Source organism: Gadus chalcogrammus, chromosome 20, assembly GCF_026213295.1.
Source record: "Gadus chalcogrammus isolate NIFS_2021 chromosome 20, NIFS_Gcha_1.0, whole genome shotgun sequence".
Lineage (NCBI taxonomy): Eukaryota > Metazoa > Chordata > Actinopteri > Gadiformes > Gadidae > Gadus > Gadus chalcogrammus.
Window position 1 is genome coordinate 6085851 of NC_079431.1, and position 12636 is coordinate 6098486.

At 44.4% G+C, this 12636-nt stretch overlaps 2 protein-coding genes across 9 annotated transcripts in view; one reads left to right on the forward strand and one right to left on the reverse strand.

The window, feature by feature from the left end:
- The window catches only part of LOC130373572 (peripheral plasma membrane protein CASK), a 122388-nt gene that overhangs the window by 26557 nt on the left and 83195 nt on the right, over positions 1 to 12636 (reverse strand). For all 3 annotated transcript variants that reach the window (XM_056580168.1, XM_056580170.1, XM_056580169.1), the window contains exons 6-10: positions 3956 to 4058; positions 3172 to 3347; positions 1517 to 1639; positions 820 to 903; positions 357 to 456 (exon numbers count right to left, since the gene is read on the reverse strand). In XM_056580168.1, coding sequence (XP_056436143.1) covers positions 357 to 456; positions 820 to 903; positions 1517 to 1639; positions 3172 to 3347; positions 3956 to 4058 — 586 coding nt within the window. The remainder of the gene's footprint in view (positions 1 to 356; positions 457 to 819; positions 904 to 1516; positions 1640 to 3171; positions 3348 to 3955; positions 4059 to 12636) is intronic.
- On the forward strand, positions 3660 to 10028 carry LOC130373570 (probable G-protein coupled receptor 34). 6 transcript variants are annotated; one of them, XM_056580161.1, is made up of 5 exons: positions 3660 to 4079; positions 4162 to 4610; positions 5144 to 5492; positions 6051 to 6924; positions 7062 to 10028. In XM_056580161.1, the coding sequence occupies exons 4-5, from the start codon at positions 6326 to 6328 to the stop codon at positions 7633 to 7635; spliced, it is 1173 nt and encodes a 390-aa protein (XP_056436136.1). In that variant the 5' UTR covers positions 3660 to 4079; positions 4162 to 4610; positions 5144 to 5492; positions 6051 to 6325; the 3' UTR covers positions 7636 to 10028. The 6 variants fall into 6 exon arrangements, with proteins under 6 accessions (XP_056436136.1, XP_056436138.1, XP_056436140.1 ...); XM_056580163.1 differs by having other exon boundaries at positions 5184 to 5492; XM_056580165.1 differs by having other exon boundaries at positions 4162 to 4294; positions 5184 to 5492.

Here is a 12636-nt window from a genome sequence, read left to right on the forward strand (position 1 = left end):
CGGGGGGTTCGAACCCAGGACCTTCATGCTGTGATGTAGCAGTGCAGGCCACTGAGCCAGCAGGCCACTCATGTCTGCGTGTCCTTCTCAGGGGTTGGCTGACAAGCGCTCACTTCTCCATTCAGAAACTCGCGTCGCATCGTCGTGTTTCACCAGACTTAAAACAAACCGATGACTTGTTCTCATCACGAGTGTTGTTCTCAGCGTTATTGTGTGAGACAGATGCAGCTGTGGTTTACGCACGTGTAGTCGGAAAGGGAAACGAGTCATTATTTTGGTCTTGACCAGATGTGTGTGTCTGTTTGTGTGTGTGTGTGTGCCTGCGCTTGTGTGTTTGTGTGTGTGCTCATGAATACCTGAGGACGTGGGATCATCAGTGAAGTCGTGAAGCTCCTCAGGAGGATCTCCATAAAAGGAGTTGAACTTGTGACTGGATACCGCCGCGAGCACTGCCCCCTGTGGCAACACACAGCCAGCAGACAACAGCTGTGAGCCTTCTGCCCCGGGCTTCAGGGGCGCCGTTAGGTGATTAGACTCAACATTTATTCATACAGGTCTCGAAGCTCTTTGAGAACAAGCACCTCTTTTCCAAGAGAGACACGATCAGCAGCGATCGCACACTGGAAGTATTAAGGACAAAATTGCACCGCACACTTACAAATTCCTTGTATGTTAAAATGTACCTTGAAATAAAACGCATCTGATGTGTGTGTGTGTAATTATTTAGAGAGTGAGTGAGTGAGTGAGTGAGTGAGTGAGTGAGTGAGTGAGTGAGTGAGTGAGTGAGTGAGTGAGTGAGTGAGTGAGTGTGCACTAGACCTTGAGCTTCCTCCTGGCGTTGAACTTCCTCAGCTGTTCCACCGTCTCGGGGAGGTGGATTTTGTAGGCGTACCGGTCCCTCTCCTGCAGAACCAGAGGATTACATCAGCGACTGACTCCTCTATGTCCCCTCTATACATGTCCCCTCTATACATGTCCTAGTGTGGAGACGACCGCTCTCATCCACGTACAACATTTATTCTTGTGGCTTCATCGCAAATGCCCATTTAAAGACTCAACATACTGTTTGAAACAAATACTAATTCCACAGGGCTTTTCTAATTTGATTTACTTTAGCTAGTAAAACGGGACTTGAGTGCCTGTACAGACAGACAAGGTAGTAGAAAGCCCTAAACTGCTTCAAAAGTATTCCCTCGGGACAGACAAAACACTTATTGCTGAACAGTCGGCCCCAATGCCTCGTAACTGATACATCTGCTGCTGCTTTTAGAGAAAACTGAATACCCAGACGTCCTTTCTTCGACAGTAAATACAAGTATTTCTTTCTGCTTTATTTCAAAAACAATTCGCCCAATAAAAGGTTAAAAGTCATGTGCATTGCAAGCAGCAGTGCAACTGTCACATTGGGTCTTTGCAAACAAAAATGATGCATCTGTTTATTCGCATTTGGTCTTTGCAAAGGGAAATGATGCCCCCCTGCCCCAGTCTCAGAGCACCATGGGGGGGTGGGTTGTACCTTGAGCCAGGGGTGGTTGAGGGCCTCGTAGACAGTGATCCTCTCAGCGGGGTCCAGCATCAGCATGCGTCTCACCAGGTCCTTAGCGCTCTCAGAGATGTGGCCCCACTGCCGCGGATTCATCTGACACACGCACACACACAAAGACAGACAGACACACGTTATAGCAAAAAGTAATGTATTCTGCGCATACTGTCATGAGTGTATCGATGCTGTTGTCAACACGTGGTCTGCCTGACAGACATGGAATGCAACAGCTGATCCAGGGCTCTACCTACATAAATACATACCTGCGTTAACATACTGTATTAAAACTCTTTGGTTGACCTCGACAACGCCACAAAGCTGACGAGGGGCACATGTGTACATACATGTGCACATACACGTATATGAGAATGCATATCTATTCAGACCTGTAATTCATGTGTTAAGACTTTTTCACACAGCTATAGATCAAAAAAATGTAATTCTCTATTTATGGTTTCATAATGCCTGAGTCACCGTTAAAACAAATGAGTTTCAGCTCTAATGCTGCTAATGTCTGTCATATGTTCCTATTTAGATTATTTGTCAGGATATTTTGTTATTATTTTCCGAGTCTAGTTTTAACTAATGCCGGGCTTACACCAAAAGATTTTCACAGTCCCACACTAAAAACTGCAAGAGAGAATTTAGCGTTGGATCAAGTGTGATATTTAACAAGGGTTTTGTAGATATGTAGATATGGGGGCCGGAGATGCACCGACCACAGGAGGTCTGATAACTTCCTGTTCGGGTTTCACAACCTTCTTGTCAGCATGCTGACAGCAGGCAGCTTGCTATGTGCTGTACTACTATTTGGATCTATGTACTTGATTAAATTGTTTTAATCAAGTACATACAGGATCAGGGGTGGACTGGGACAAAAATTCAGCCCTGGCATTTTCTGTCCAGACCAGCCCACTACATTATTAGCACTAGGGGTGGGACGAGACGAACGGGAAGAACCCTGTATGTACTTGATTAAAACAATTGAATCAAGTACATACATCTGGGAAATTAGAGAGAGAAAAAAACAAAACATAGAGGACCGGACCGGCCCACATTGGGTCAACGGCCCACATTGGGTCAACGGCCCAGCGGGACGATGCGCCAGATGGCCAGTCCATCCCTGTACAGGGTTCTTCCCGTTCGTCTCGTCCCAGCCCAAACTGCAAGAGAGAACTTAGCGTTGGATCAAGTGTGATATTTAACAAGGGTTTTGTAGATATGTAGATATGGGGGCCGGAGATGCACCGACCACAGGAGGTCTGATAACTTCCTGTTCGGGTTTCACAACCTTCTTGACAGCAGCACAAGAGACACAAACTTGAAAAAAAAAAAATTAAAAAAAAGCAACAACTGCTATTTACAGTGCTGTACTATTATTCGGATGTATGTACGGTACTTGATTAAATTGTTTTAATCAAGTACATACAGGGTTCTTCCCGTTCGTCTCGTCCCACCCCTAGTGCTGATAATGTAGTGGGCTGGTCTGGACAGAAAATTCCAGGGCTGAATTTTTTGTCCCAGTCCACCCCTGATCCTGACGCTCCGTGCATTTCTACCATTGCAAGTGCGGCTCACCCAACACAGAATCACACACTACACCACACTGTGGCTCTGGGGGGGCTCACCTTGTACTTTCCCCTGCAGATGGCCTCAAACAGCCGCTCCTTGGTGCCGTAGAAGGGTAGGCAGCCGGAGAGGAGGATGAACAGGATGACCCCGCAGCCCCACACGTCCACCGGCTTGCCGTACGGCTCCCGCTTCACCACCTCGGGGGCCATAAAGTGTGGCGTGCCCACGCGGCCTGGAGGAAACAAGAGGAGAACAACCCGCTCAAAAAGACAGAATCAACCAAAGCAAACTATTGGCGAGTGGGCTTGTGAGTGCATGCATACATTTATTTAATAATATGTACACACACACACACACACACACACACACACACACACACACACACACACACACACACACACACACACACACACACACACACACACACACACACACACACACACACACACGTTTACTTCCCATTCAGCCTCCACTTTCATTTCCCTTTTATTGTACAAAACAATACGATTTTAATCATATTTCTTCAAATTCAGATAGGAGAACTTTGAATAAGGAGGTTGTCAGACCAATACACCGCCCAGGGTACACCATGAGTGAGTGTGTTTGTGTGTATCCTTGTAATTTAGTGTGTATGTATAATAATGTATAATGTGTAAAGCTGTGTAGGTGCATGCATAAATTAATTTAAATGCATCTATTCACACACACAAACTTTTACTTGCCATTTAACTTCCACCTTAACTTCCCTTTTATTGTACAAAAAAAATACGATTTTAATAATATTTCTTTGAATTCAGATAGGACTAGTGAATGTGTAAAGCTGTGTAGGTTGTAACGTACCGCCCGCCACTAGTCCCGACTCTCCGAGCTGGATGGCAACTCCAAACCCACCCAGCTTCACCGGGGCCGAATTCTCTTTGGATGCCAGCAACACACAGTGAGGCTGCGGAAGAAAGAAAGACAGGTTATTTAAGGAATGAGATTGTTGTTTCTTTTGTGTTATCTCACACTCTTCACTTGATGACCTTCTCTCTTGTTAATTACAGAAGGACGGCCAACACCTAATTAAAGAGGAACATCACGAAACTCTGTATGGCACACCAAATTCCCGAACCGCAAAGCTTTTACCACTTTGCACACCCATGTTTTCTTCAAGCTATCTGAACGTAGAGACTTGTGGTGAGTAATGAGAGGTAAACATATGCTAGGTATAACTAGTGTTATGTTTGGAAGCAGTTTACTTTTGGTTGTCCAGTTAAATTTTAAATTGTGTTAAGTCACTGATCAGAATAACAGTATGCCAGTCAGTATTTTTAGCTTTGACTTGATATTGTACACAGACCAGTGAAAAGTGTGAATTTGCTTGCCGGCGGGTCGGACGTTGTTTACAACAGCACTGCTGAAAAAAAGTTGAACGGTGCACAACATTTGTCAAAGTCCTCACTTCAAACAAGACTAGCAGCAGGAGAGGAAGGAGGTTATCTTCAAGCACCCGGTAAGCAAACAGCAATACCAGCCATACAATAAGTAAAAGATGAAAAATAAACTGTCGAAGAAAAGGGGAAATTGCGAAAGCCATTCATGTAATGAAGCCAAAAAGCACATTTTTGAAAATACCACCAAAAAAGAAACATGTTGACAAAACTGGAAATAAAAGGCCTTGTGCAATATGAAAATCACTGTTTTAGCATATAGATTCTGTCCTCTGCACCCTACACTTTGGGGGTAGTTTGCTGGAGTTTGTATTGACCTTGTTCCCTTAGTCGTTATGCCTCGGATGGAAATGTAAACCCGGTTTGAGTCCCCAATGGAGCCGTTGGGAAGATGTTTCTGGGAATGATTGCAGTGTTATACTTGGAAGGAATAACCTCTCTTATTGTGAACCCAGTCCGTAGTGGAGCCCTGAATGAGTGCCCGTGGTTTGTTTTCACTTGCTTGCTCATAGTTCGTAGTAATCCAACCCCATCTGTTTTTTGGTTGGCAAACCCCCCTCTTTCATTTGTTGCAAATCTTTCCCCTCTGTTAAAGCACCACCACATTCTGCACTTCTACATTTCCCTGTCGGCAGGAAAGGAGGTGAAGGAGAGATACACACAGAGGAGGGAACACAAGAGGATATCGAATGATGTATTTCACTGGATTCTTTTCTTTTCTTTGAATCACTACCAAGGGGAATACAGAAGAGTACTTTTGAGTTTTGAAAAATATGGAATTCAAGAGAATTCCATATTCCAGGACACATATGGAGGATTGATCTCATTTTCAACAGACGTGAGAGATGTTGGAATGAGTCTCGAGATGGATTAAGATAAAGACATTTCAGTCAACACATTTTTTAGCACCAAATGTAGTTCAATCGGCTGGATATATTCGTATGGTGAGTAGTGTATGAACTAATTTATATATTTATCGTTAGCGTTGAAACTCGCCTTAACCGCAACATTACCGCATGCAGATAAAATGTAGTTGGTAGCGAAGCGAGAATTTTGCTTTGTTCCGAGGAAATGTTAAAGCCCATATTAGCGTGGTGGCCGGCAGAGAGAGCATAGTTGATTTAGTACCAAGCACAGCAAGGACGAGACAGAGCCGGGCCCTAATGGGACCCTTAGCCTTTCCCATCGGAGACAGATATACTACGGCTAATCTGGACAGGGAAACTAATCCCTCGTTTGTTGAAATGTGGCAAAGGCAAAAGGGAAATCGGGATAAAAAATTCCCCTCTATGTCTCATTGATCTATGAACTAGTGAGGTTCCACAGCAGTCATTGTAGCCCCTTCACCAACCAGGAACCTTTTGGCAAACCAAGACACAGTGCACATATACACCTCTCAGGCATGCTCATATCTGCCATTCTGCGGCTTTTTGCAGCCCTTCTCCATCCCCTTCCCCTTCAAGCTCCATTCTTCCCCCTCAGTAAAAGATTGTTTCCTCCAGGGCAGAATCTCCAGCCAACCTCACCACCACAATCACACACCAGCACCTGCGTCTAGACACCTTCCAAGGAAATTGATCCCCCGGCAATTTCATACTTCAATAATACATCGTCCACAAGAACAACTTGATGTTGACAAATTGCCAAATGTGTTTTTTAACACGAGTCTCTGAATGAATGGTTTTGTTGTTTTTTCTCAATTGCTTGTACCACTACATCGACTTATTTGCCCACTCCTCCTTCAATCAGAGGTGAAGAACCCAAGAAGGACGAGCTCATGACGTCAAACATCCTCACCACAACAGCCATGATGGCTTTTCCTTTCATGAACTCCAGTGGCCCAGACATCCAGGTGTCGGTGGGCCCGTCCCCCGACCCTGGCCCGCATTGTCCCTCGGACACCAGCTCCATGCGGATCCCCCTGACGCTCTTCTACGCCCTCTTCGTCGTGCTCGGCCTGGCCGGGAACCTGCTGGCCCTGTGGGTGTTTTTGCGCGACCGCTCCAAGAAGGGCTCCGTGCGCGTGCTCCTGGTCAACGTGGCGCTGTCAGACCTGCTGCTGGTGGTCTGCCTGGCCTTCAGGGTGTGGTACCACGGGGTGCGCGGGGAGCGCTGGGAGCTGGGCCCCACCATGTGTCACGTGGTGGGAAACTTCTTCTACATGAACATGTACATCAGCATCGTGCTGCTGGGGCTGATCAGCGTCGACCGCTACTTGAAGATCAGCCGAGGCGGGGTGCCGCTGCAGCGGTCCCGTGGTCTGGCGATGAGGTGCGGCTGGAGAACTGCCGCCTGCGCCATCATCTGGGCCCTGGCGCTGGCCTTGACCCTGCTGCTGATCCTGCTCTCCGAGGAGACTCACCAGGAGCTCAACAGGTCAGTGTTAATCTCTGTGATGTAGCGTTCTTCTTGGGGGACCGTTCACCCCTCTAAGCATGAGAACCTCTCGTGTTTGTGGTCGTTGCTCTCCTTGCCTGTTTGTCATGGTGGTCGTTGCTTTCTTGTCCTTCCAGATGCTTCCAGTATAAGTCACTCCAGCACTCCAAGTGGAAGGGGTACCTCAACCTCATGCTGGTGGTCGTCTTCTGGATCAGCTACGGCTGCATGGTGGTGTGCTACGTCAAGATCGCCTTCAAGCTGCTGAGGACGTCCAAGGAGAAGCCTGACCTGCCCAACGCGGCTCGCTATGCCCGGACGGCCAACAAGTCCTTCTTCATCCTCTTCCTCTTCACCGTGTGCTTCGTGCCCTACCACATAGTGCGCGTCTTCTACATCGTCAGCCAGATCACCGACACGTCCTGCTACTGGAGGGGCGTGGTCTACCAGGCTAACGAGGTGGCCCTGCTCTTCTCTGCACTCAACAGCTGCCTGGATCCCGTCATGTACTTCCTGCTGTCGTCACCCATGAGGAAGCAGGTGATGCGGTTGCTGGGCAACGTGATGCGGGTGTGGGAAGCCGGGGCTAGCGGCAGCAGCTACAGTGTCGAGCAGGGTTCGGGCTCAGGCAGGACCGTCCCGAGACAGCAGTCGACTGGCCTGGTGGGCGTCTTCGGGAACAATACGGATGACATTACGAGCCAGCCATAAGATGGCGAAGGGAAAAAAATAAGAATTGAAACGTCTGATAATGTATTCCACAGCTTTGTTGAACACAATTCTAATTGTTCCTTTAAGGCAGGCTACTTTCTGTTATTTCTAAACAGGAGGACGTTGCTATGGACAAGCTTTCAACTGTTCAATATTTTGACATTATATTCTGTGTCAAATTGCTTTTATTAAACAATTAGTAAAAAGGATTATGAATGTATTATTTATTGGGAAATCTATGAAGAAAGAAATACCTTAATGTTTCCTAAATATTGAGATTTTACCTGAAAATGGGGTCAAACGTGTTTTAGAATGATTCTGTCTACACCACAAAGAGAGAGGCAGAGCAAATTTGAGTACTGGTCTCTTGTTCTCTTCTGAAAGAGCCAGATACATGCAGAAAAAAACATTTCTAAACCAAATACTACTGATACACTGTGGCCCCTACAACATGCAATACTGACTTCTTTTGTTATATTTTCGCCGATAGCTAATTTCACTTAACTTACTACAAACAATGTGATCATCAAGATCAGAGTTTGCAGAAATAAAATGGCAACATGTTTGTGGTCATTGGGGAGAAATGGGCACTGGCAATGACAATAGCAGAATGAGATAAGGAAACCTCATTAACCAGAGGGACGTGGTACCTCCCTTTCTGTCTAATGCAACCTCCCCTGTTCATAGTGTCATAGTCCGAGAACAGAACAGAAGAGTGCTCAAAGGAGAGCTGCTGAGGTGGATGACCACAGGTCGGGTAAGTACTTCTCCGATCTTCCTTTGTTTAAAGTATAACGTTTTGGTGTGTATCTCCCTGAGTGTGCTCATGTATTGTCCTTAGAGTCAATAGTGGCACCTTACCCATACAGTATACTTCTGTATTCTCTGATGCTTGTACGTGGTGCTTAGTATACTTTGGTGATGAATTGCAGTTCTCCCAAAGTGCTACTCTTCGGGGAGCGCTGCGGGACTCGGGGCCGCCCAGTTCTAGACTGGGTACCCCCAGCCCGTTCTAGACTGGGTACCCCCAGCCAGTTCTAGACTGGGTACCCCCAGCCCGTTCTGCCGGCCATTTGAGTCGTGTCAATAGTGTAGCTGGCTGGCTTCTCATATGTGCATACATACATGTGCACATACACGTAATGACTGAGTCACCGTTAAAACAAATGAGTTTCATCTCTAATGCTGCTACTGTCTGTAATATGTTTCTATTTAGATTATTTGTCAGGATATTTTGTTATTATTGTCCGAGTCTGGTTTTAACTAATGCTGGGATTACACCAAATGATTTTAAGAGACAGACTCAAAACTGCAAGAGAGAATTTAGCATTGGATCAGGTGTGATATTTAACAAGGGTTTTGTAGATATGGGGGGTGGAGATGCAGCGACCACAGGAGGTAACTTCCTGTTCAGGTTTCACACATGCAGCACCAGAGACACAAACTTGAACAAAAACAAAACAAAGCAACAACTGCTATTTACAGTGCTGCACTATTATTCAGGTACTATATTATATTGTTTTAATCAAGTGCATACAGGGTTCTTCCCGTTCATCTCATCCCACCCCTAATGCTGATAATGTAGTGGGCTGGTCTGGACAGAAAATGCCAGGGCTGAATTTCTGTACCAGTCCACCACTGCCTACATCTGACCATTCTGACCAAAACTCATGCACTCCCCCCCACAATTATTCCAGAATTCAAGCAAAGCAAGAATGACCAAAAGTCACTTTGCGTCAACAAGAGACTGACTCCACCGACTATCAATTGCAAGTTAAAACAGCCGACCACTTGAGTGTAAAAAACACAAAAGACCTCGCCACAGCACCAGCAAATCTAAAGCAATAAATTATATCACGTCTTACCTTTATTAATGTGGCAGTGGTCTGCAGATGCATCCCGTGGTGTAGCCTACCACATCCATTTAGTTCAACAGGTTATCCTTCTGATTGTGTCCATGGTACTAGTAACCTGCTCTGGTGCTTTTTACCTATGTATTCAGGCTAAAATGACTTGACCGTCTGATGTCTCATCATCCCAGCAAGAGTATTGGTATTATTAGTAATGGCTACTTGCCAAATTGAAAAAATAACTTCAGTGTTTCTTTTTCCAATGTATTTGTTATCATTCGTAGCGTTGATCAGCAGAGAAATAGTTCGCCAAAGTCGTTGAGCATTCCACTGCATTGAGAAAAGCCGTGTAATAAGCAAGGGATAATGTATAGAACGCCGGTCATTATCGGCTAAATAAGCCCCGACAGGGCGAACAGGACACCGACGCGCAGCGAAGGTGTCTAAAGGGCCTATTTTTGATAATGACCGGCGACGTTCTATACATTATCTCGCTTATTATACGGCTACTTGCCAAAACGAAAAATAAATAACTTCACTTGGTGTTTCTTTTTACAATTTATTTGTTACCAGCATTCGTAGTGTTGATCAGCAGAGAAATAGTCTGCCGAAGACGCTGGGGTTGAAAAGTTACCGGACTACTTGAGGAGTGATACCAAAGACGTCATTAGAGGCAAAAAGTCCTTGATTTGTTAGTTTGCTATACCAATGATGTAAGTAATATTGAGAATAGATTATCTTCATATAAAAAAAATAATAAACTAAACTAACGTTTACGAACTTTTCCTTTTAATACCCCTGGGGAATACACGAACGCCTCGACATGTTTCGATTGCTAGTGATTTTCACCTCTTGAAATTGATTTATAATAATTTTGAAAGAAACAACACATGGAAGCAATGGAGAACGCCATCTCTCGTTCGGTTGTTTAGAACTGAAAATCCAGGACAACGTGACGTTTCCACTTTAGTATTCTATTTGAGTGGAACAACTTAGCAGGTGCCCATATATATGGGGTTAGCCTAATTGAACTAGTTTAAAAAGAGAAAACATTTTGACTAAAAGTAATGACTAAAAGACAAGTTGACTAAAATGTAAGGACACTTCGTCGACTAAAACTAGACTAAAACTACAAAGGAAAACAATGACTAAAATGTGACTAAATCTAATAAGCATTTTCGTCAAAAGACTAAGACTAAATCTAAAATAGTTCACAAAATTACTGAGCTCATGTATTGTCCTTAGAGGCAATAGTGGCATCTTACCGATACAGTATACTTCTGTATTCTCTGATGCTTGTACGCGGAGCTCAGTAAACTTTGGTGATGAATCGTCAGTTCTCCCAAAGTGCTACTCTTCGGAGAGAGCTGCGGGACTCAGGGCCACCCAGTTCTAGACTGGGTACCCCCAGCCCGTTCTGCCGGCCATTTGAATTCTCCCTGCAAAAGGGTCTGGAAAAGAGGGTCTCTTGTGCTGAAGAAAATGACAGCAGCCTCTCAAGACCAACGTGCAATCTACGATTGATCTAGCCTAGATCCACAAATGTACGACCACAATCAGTGAAGCAAAATAACCCAGTGCTTCCGTTCTTACACAGAGCGATGGAGAACTCACGCCCCCAAGATCAGATAACCCCAACAACCCGGCCCTTTATCTCTCAACCAATCAGAAACCTTTTGGTGTTTAACCAGGACCCAAACACAGTGTACATATACACCTATCAGGCATGCTCATATCTGCCTCCTCCATCCCCTTCCCCTTCACACTCCATTCGTCCCCCTCAGTAGGAGATCCTGTCCTCCAGGGCAGGATCCCCAGTCAACCTCACCACCACCACCACCAGCACAACCACCACCACCAGCACCACCACCACCAGCACAACCACCACCACCAGCACCACCACCTGGGTCTAGGCACCTTCCAGGGAAATTATCTCCCGGCAGACTTCAATAATCCAACGTCCAGAAGAACAATTTGATAGTGACTAACTGCCAAATGTGTTGTACATAAATGTTGTGGTTCATTTTAAACAAAACTGACTGAATGGAAAAAATATTTTCTAAACCAAATACTACTCTGATACACTGTGGCCACTACAACATGCAATACTGGCTTCTTTGGTTAAATTTTCACCAATAGCTAATTTCAATTATCTTATTAAAAAACCATGTGATCATCAAGATCAGAGTTTGCAGAGAGGACAGATAAAAAACAGAACAGTCAAGAGAAACATTTCAAAAAATTCAACCATCTGATAGGAAGTTGATAACATGTTTGCGGTCATGGGGGAGAAATGCGCACTGGAAATGACCGTAGCAGAATGAGAAGGAAACCTCATGAATCAGAAGGACGTGGTACCTCCCTAACTAAGCAACCTCCCGTGTTCAAAGTGTCATAGTCCAAGAACATAACGAAGAGTGCTCAGAGGAGAACTGCTAAGGTGGACGAGCACCGGTCGGGTAAGTACGTCTCCGATCTAACTTTGTTTGAAGTATGACGTTTTGGTGTGTGTCACCCTGAGTGTGCTTATGTATTGTCCTAAGAGGCAATAGTGGAACTTTACGATACAGTATACTTCTGTATTCACTAGGGATGGAAATTTATAAGAATTTAAGGATTCAGATTCCAATTCTGCTTATCGATCCGATTCCTTATCGATTCTCATTGGCTGAGAAAATAAGTAGGGCCTACAAATTTGTTTGTTTGCATTAACTCTTTAATATCTGATCAGAAGTGCCGCTAGTATTAGGAAATAGTACATTTTCACGTTCATTAGTCTAGACTAAAAAAAGATATATTTGTCTTTTTGAGCCCAAATGCCATCATTATGTGCCATAAAACTGAAAACACAGACTGAAAACAGTCAAGTAAGAGCTTGTGTCTTTTTTAATATTAACAGTGCTCATTTGCATTTAACTTGTAACAAAATTCAACTGGCATAAAAAAAACAAAGAAGACTTCTGTAAAGAGACGGTGGATCGATATAGGGTAATAACGTTACTAATTTTTAACACATTTGAATTCAGTTACGAATAAATTCCACATTATGTATTCATACCCTTTATACTACCCAAATTACTATATAGCACTGTTATTATATATATATATATATACATATATATATACATATATACATATATATATATATACA